Genomic DNA, 7,248 nt, shown 5'->3' with positions numbered 1-7,248 from the left:
ACCCATGATTGTCTTATTTCTGGACATTACAATCTGCACTTGAGGTTTGAGTGGTCAGAACTTTCTGGTTTTTTTTTTTTTTCCTTTTTTTTTTTGCTCCGGTAATACTTGATGAAGTTTTAATGTTCGCATTGAGTCACCGAGTGGGACAGTTAAGACTAGTGCGTGTGATGCGGCTCATTTGTGTGCTGTAATGATGAATGGCTGTTTAGTCTGTCGGTTTTATGGTGTTTTTAGTGGTTCACTTCACTGTGGCAGGCAGCCTCCCTGAGTGGGATGTCAGCTGAAGAAAGGGGGGGGGCAGCGGAGGTGATGTGCAGTTACCAGTGGTCACACTGTGTGCCAGTCATCCTGTCCATCTGAGGACATGAGGGAGCCATAAAGAACCATTAGCCAGACGGACACAATCTTTTTAATGTCCCACCCCACCCCCACTTTTCTCTGCTTTCGACCTTCTCATAACTAAAGTCCTTTGACTCTCCCTAACTCCCTCTTTATTGCTCACAAACAGGGTGTCGATCCTTCATGTGCCTTTAATTTTCTTCCTACATGCAACTGAACTGCTAAACAAGGAATTCTGTGTTTAAAAAATACACCTGCACTTTCCAGAAAGTGCAGAGAGTGTTTGATCACCCGTATGTGTGCTTCACCCATAAACGTGCTCCTTTTGAGTGACACTGTCCTGTCCAAGAAGCAGCAGGACAGACCGATAATAGGCGCTTTCCCTCGTTTTATTTTCTTTCATAATGCGTCACAGACCAGCTCGGTTGACAAACATAAGTGCACTGTGTACATTTAGAGGTGAAATATGAAAACCCGTTTTTTCTTTTCTGTTCTTTTTTTTTTTTTAGTGGGTTTTGTTCAAAGTACACAGCATGTCCCGTTTTATTTATTCAGCGTGCTTTGTAAACATAGGTATTGGAGCAGGGTTTCACAATCGGTTCTATTTTTAACTGAGATCCCTTCTGGGCTTTGCTGGAAAAGGTGTGATGTCAGAATCAGAATTTAACTATGATTGAATTGTTTCTTTTGAAAGGGTTATCATCAAGACAAACACAAAAAAAAACTAGCAGAATTTAATAAGTACTAACATTTTTAGTGATACAAACACATCTGCTAAAATGTAGATTTATCTTCAATGGCTGGAAATAATTATCACAGTTACAAACAGAATAAATGAAAAGGTAAATGAATAAAGCTGCCTATTAAAGCCACATTTAAATTCACCAGCATGTAAAGTAAAGACTACTGAACTATATATATGTATGTGTGTGTATGAATACAGACCCTTTCCAAAAAATTAGACTATCATGGAAAAGTTTATTTCCATAATTCAATTCAAAACGTTAAACTTTCATAGAGTATAGATTCACGGCCAACAGCTTAAACGATTTCAAGTACTTGTTTATTTGTACATAATTTGGGCTTCCAGCTCATAAAACCCACAAAAACAGGAATTCAAGAAATTAGAATACTGTGAAGACATAGCATTTACTGCTCAGTTTTTGCATTTAAAAAAAAAAAAAAGTTCGGATCACATCAAGTCAATCAAAATGGGGTACTTTCAAAACGATATGTCAATCTTTAATACTTGGTTGGGAATCCCTTTGCCTTAATCACTCCCTCGATGCGGCGTGGCATTGCCTGGGAGTTGTGGAAGCCCAGATTTCCTTGATGCTTGCTGTCAGCTCTTTGTTTTGGGGTCTGGTGGACCTCATTTTCCTCCTGATAATACCCCATAGATTCTCAATGGGGTTTAGGTCCGGCTGGCCGGTGAAGGCCTGTGTTGGCATGGCCATCAAACCAGGTTTTGGTGCTTGTGGCGGTATGGGCAGGGGCCAGGTCCTGCTGGAAGATGATACCTGCATCTCTATACAGATCCTCAGCAGAAGGAATCATGAAGTTCTCTAAAACATTAGACTGTTGCGGTGACCTTGGATGTAAGAAAGCAGAATTTACCAACACCTGCACCGGACATTGCACCCCAAATCATGACTGACTGTGGATATTTCACACTGGACCTCAAGCAGTTTGGGTTCTGGTCCTCACCCATCTTCCTCCAAACCCTTGGACCTTGATTCCCAAATGAAAGGCACACTTTACTTTCATCAGAAAAGAGGACCTTGGACCACTGGCCAACAGTCCAGTCCTCCTTCTCCTTGGCCCAGTGGAGTCTCTTCCAGCATTGGCTCGGGCTCAGAAGTGGTTTGACCCGAGGAACCCGACAGTTGTAGCCCATCTCCCAGATGCATCTAAATGTGGTGGTTTTTGAAGCTGGATCTCTGCCAGATTCTTGAATCTTCTGTTTGATAATCTGCTGAAGGCCACTGTCATCTCTTCTGCTGGTGCATCTTCTCCTGCCACATTTTGCTTTTCCACTAGACTTTCCATTGATATGCTTAGACACAGCACTCTGTGAACAGCCAGCTTCCTTAGCTATGAACTTCTGTGGCTTACCCATCCTATGGAGGGTATCAATGATGCTCTTCTGGCCAGTTGTCAAGTCTGCAGTCTTCACTATATTGAACCTGAGACAATTGAAACAAAGTGAAGCAATTTAATGACACCTGGGAAAACCTGTGCAGGTGCTTTGAGTTTAGTAGATGATTTGTGTGTGACACTCAATTTAAAACATTCATGCCCTGTAAAATTAGGGCTGATGTTTTCACGGTATTCTAATTTTTTGAATTCCTGTTTTCGTGGGTTTTATGAGCTGGAAGCCCAAATTATGAACAAATAAACAACTAAGTACTTGAAATCGTTTAAGCTGTGAGCCGTAAATCTATAATCTATGAAAATTTAAAGTTTTGAATGGCATTATGGAAATAAATAAACTTTTCCATGATATTCTAATTTTTTGGAAAGGGTCTGCATGTGTGTATGTGTATATATAGATAGGTGGGTGTGTGTGTATTAATGTGTACACGCAGACAAACAAAATCTCATGATCTCGTGAACCACCTTTAGCAGGAATAACTTGAACTAATTATTTTTGTATGACTTTATTGCTCTCTCATATCATTGTGGAGGAATTTTGGCCCACTCTTCTTTCCAGTGTTGCTTCAGTTCATCGAGGTCGGTGGGTATTCGTTTATACAGAGCCACAGGCTCACCCCACAGGATTTCGTTGAGGTTGATATCTGGACTTTGACTGGGCCATTCCAACACCTTGATTTTTTTTTTTTTTTTTTTTTTTCCTCTTTCAGTCGTTCTGTTGTAGATCTTCTCCTGTGCTCGGGATCATTGTGTACTTCATGACACGATTTAGTATTATTGATTCAATGGCTGCAGGTCATGTGGCTGCAAAACAAGCCCAAATCATCACCCCTCCACCACTGTGCTTGACAGTTGGTATGAGGTATTTGTGCTAATATGCTGGGGGGGGGTTGTTTAGTTTTTTTTTGTTTTTAGTTTAACATATTTCTCTGAGCACTGCACAGTCTCACCTTTGGGTGGATTTACTGTGAAGATTGTGGCATTGTATTAACACAACGGAATGGTCCAGACCAGCAAACTGCCAACACAAAGTCTTTTATAACTGATGATCAGTTAATTAGGTGTAGCTGATTAGTTGCAATTGGCTGCTACTTACCCTCATATTTCCTATGGAAACAGTAGGGGTGCACTTAATTTTTAACAGGACTGTTGATAATCAATAGCTGATGCCAGGTTGATTTTGAAAAAAGGATTTTTGGTGTGTTTCCATTTTATTAAAGGGAAATGTAATGTCTTCATTGCAGGAAAAAAACACCCCACTTTTGAAGCATTTCAGTCCTTCATCATTGTTTTTGAGTGAGCTTGGATTTATTCATTAAAAAAAGGAACTGGAATTCGAAGCACCACAGAAACGGACACAAAAGATTAATGACAAACTGGTCCATCTCTAGATAAAACACATGCAAAACAAGTCTGATCAGACGTGGGCACATTGTCATACATAGAATCACGTTATACAACGCAGTCTCCCTTAAAGGTCAGGTTTATTAGCTGTTCCAAAACTTCATGTGATCTTCACCAGCAGGTGAACTGTAGCTGTTCACATTATTTCACGTTTTCAGTTAACTCTAATGGAAGAGCTCCTAAAGTGAACCCTGAGGGGAGACAGTTTTGTTTTCTAGATTTATGGTGATTCTAAAACTGTGTTTGCACAAGTGGACTGTAATGTTTCAGCTCTGTTTGTGAATGTCATGCTGGATTATTTTGGGATATTGAAGTTTCCCTCTTTCCATTTGGAGCCACAAACATGGAAAGTTGCTAAAAACAGATTGAACTTTCTCAGTTTGCCTCACTCTCATCCTGCCCTTGACATTTTGGATATTCTGACTTGTAGATGACCACTGTGCAGTGGCTTTTTTTTTCCTTTTCTAACTAAATAAACTGTGACAAAAAACCCACGATGGAGACCATCTAGCCTGGATCTCTGATTAGCAGAGTGAACAGCAGCTCCCCTCATTGCTGTTATGGCACTGAGGGCTCTGAGCCAGACCATCCAAATGCTGACGTCACCCCCCCTCATCCCCACTTCTGTGCACTGCAAGGAGCGAGAGGGGAGGGATGGAGAGAATAAAGTGATTGGTTTACCGACCCCCTTCTCCATGACACATCATGAAAATAAAAGTGCCAGAGGCCTAAATTATCACATTCACCTTAACCGTGCACTCTTAGATGTTGTTTTAGAGACAAATCCAAACCAGCAGCTCTGCCTGTGGCTAACAGGCCTCCTGACCACAATGTCTGGATAAATAAATAAACAAAGTGAGGACAAAGGTCACCATAAGTTTCAGGATTTATTTTTTTTAAAACACAGGTTTCCCTCACTCACATTTTTTCGGTTCTAGTGACCAAATGGTGCCTTGTACCACCGGGTTTTTGAGTAGTAATGTGTTTTTTGTTTTGTTTTTTTAAACGACCTGGCGGCTCTGCTGGTTGAAGTGTAAGTGGGTGAAGAAATATAATTTTGCAATCCATGTAGCGGCATCCGTGAATGAATATATCTGCCCTGTTTTGTTTTTTTTTTTCCTTTTTCTTGACCTCCCACTTGTAGGATCACCGACGTGGACAACGGAGCTGCTCTCACATGAAAATATTTTCCTGAAATAAATAAAAGATTAAGTGCCACACCTAGTGGCTGAAGGGGGTAGAGCATTTACAACTTGGATTCCACTGGGTCAGAAAACATCAGGAGAAATGGTATTCTGCACACGGCCACGTTTATGCGTGTGTGGCTGTTTTACCTGAAGCACTCCGTCACCAACTTTAATACGTTCATTGGCCTTTGTAATCACTCATCTGCAGGTCAGCCGGCAGTCTGAATGTCACGGGGGGTGGGGGGTAGTGGACGAGCTCCAGCTTTTCCCCACGAGGTAAGACGCTCCTGACTGAAGGAGAAGGCTTACCAACTTGGATATGTCCTTTCTTTGGGGTCACGTGGGTCACCCTGGAAGGCCCGGCATGAGGGGAAAAGCGGAAAAACTCCCAGAAACGATTGAATGATTGATCCAAGTTCCACAATTACAGCCTCTCCGACGATTAGCATTAATTTCAGAGAGGGGGTGGGGGTTGGAGTAAAATAGGCGTGACCATATGGTTGACTTTACCCATGCTATTACCATAGATTATGCAGATAATTTTTCTTTTTCGTGGGGCGAACCTCTAATTATTAAATATGGCCATCGTCAGTGGAATAAAGCTCAACCGAGATAGATTGGCTGTGCAGCAATTACATCTCTAGTTGAGAGGAGTCAAAAACTTTGATTTTAAACTTCTGCCGAAGGGGAAAGGGGCGTGTTGGGATGATAATTTGGGTCCTAAATATTCTTGTCGTTTGGCAGAAAAAAAAAGGTCCATTGTATACGGACTGCAATCCCATTATCCAGAAAAGAATACATCAACTTTTTTTCTTTTCTTCTTGAATGACGATCCAGCTTTTTTCTTAATGCTCACTAGGACCCAGAGGCAGCCTCGGATCGGCCAGTGTGGCCGAGTTTGCGCTAGGGGGCCAGGGGAAGGAGGGGAGAGGAGGGAGGGTGGGGGGAATACAAGAAATGTCATCTCGAACATCTGAAATAAGGAGCAACACACAACGGGAAGAGTCTCCACACGTGACAGGGACACGGCGCTTATATCTGGCAAAAGGCAGCAGCGAGCATCAGGACCGGTCGGGAGTCCCAAGTCCCCAACCACTCAATCTGAGGAGCGCGCAAAACGCAGACTCACTTCACCGGCTCTCGTTTTACGCTCTCAAACAAGCAACACATGTGTTTCTGCTGGAAGCCAAGTGGACGAGCCTGAGAGAGGAAACGCAGGTAAACGGAATCTAAGCTCCCCAATTTTTTTCCCTTTCTTTACAGAGAGGAGGAAAGGACCCCCTCCTCCTCTTTCTCCTCCACCACCTCCCCTTCTTTACCGCTACCACCTTTTTCCTCCTCCTCGGACCTCTGTTCTCTTCTGGAGACACAAGTTTCTCTCTCTCACACACACACAAACACACACACACAGAGAGGGATGCTGCACGTTCCCCATTCGCACTTGCACTCAGAGGTGGGAAGCTGAAAGTGGAACCGGAGCGGAATTGCACTTAATCTTGTGAAAGGTACACATCACGTTACTCACGGAGCGTTATTTTTTTTTATTATTATTTTTTATTTTTTGGCGACCACCACGCACAGTTGCCTTTATTTTTATTTTTATTTTTAAAGAGGGGTGCCCTTTGAGCTTTACATTTGCGATTGTTCCAACACATTAACACACAGAAGCTTCTCTGTTTTTTTTTTTTTTGGGGGGCTTCAGTGCACTCCTCTATCATCCCCACGCATCAGTGTTTAGGGAAGGTGTTGATGTCGTTACACTGTTATCACAGTAACCTCCTTTGTCATTCTCCCCTCAGCGCACGGACACTTTTACTCAGTGAGGATCTGCGCGCTCCATAAAATGATCCCAGTCGGCGACTTGATACGATGTCACATCTCGTCTTATGTTTGACACATCCGATGACCAGCTAAAGAAACGTGGAGGAGGACGTTACAAAGATTTCGAGATTTTAACTGGAGTCCGAGCTACACACCGCCGTCCAGATGCAGTTTCGACTCTTCTCATTTGCCCTGATCATATTGAACTGTATGGAGTACAGCAACTGTCAGGCGCCGTCGCACCGCTGGAGGAGAAACAAAAGAGGTAATTAGAAGGTTAAAACCTTCCAGTATTACAGCAGCATCACTTTTAAGGGTTCGCAAAGAGTTTGTGTGTGTC

General features: G+C 42.6%; 1 protein-coding gene across 2 annotated transcripts in view; it reads left to right on the top strand.

Annotated features, from left to right (window-relative positions):
• Positions 1-6,008: 6,008 nt before the first annotated feature.
• rspo2 (R-spondin 2) overlaps positions 6,009-7,248 on the top strand; it is a 61,375-nt gene continuing 60,135 nt past the window's right edge. Inside the window, exons 1-2 of one of the 2 annotated variants that reach the window (XM_039619121.1) lie at positions 6,009-6,305; positions 6,887-7,173. In XM_039619121.1, the coding sequence (XP_039475055.1) occupies positions 7,074-7,173 (100 nt within the window). In that variant the 5' untranslated portion in view covers positions 6,009-6,305; positions 6,887-7,073. Of the gene's footprint in view, positions 6,306-6,489; positions 6,593-6,886; positions 7,174-7,248 lie in introns of those variants that run through there. The other variant, XM_031729878.2, reaches the window with a different exon arrangement.

This window comes from Oreochromis aureus, linkage group 11 (assembly GCF_013358895.1).
Source record: "Oreochromis aureus strain Israel breed Guangdong linkage group 11, ZZ_aureus, whole genome shotgun sequence".
NCBI lineage: Eukaryota > Metazoa > Chordata > Actinopteri > Cichliformes > Cichlidae > Oreochromis > Oreochromis aureus.
Note: the sequence above shows the minus strand (reverse complement) of the source record. Positions and strands in the feature narration are given on the sequence as shown.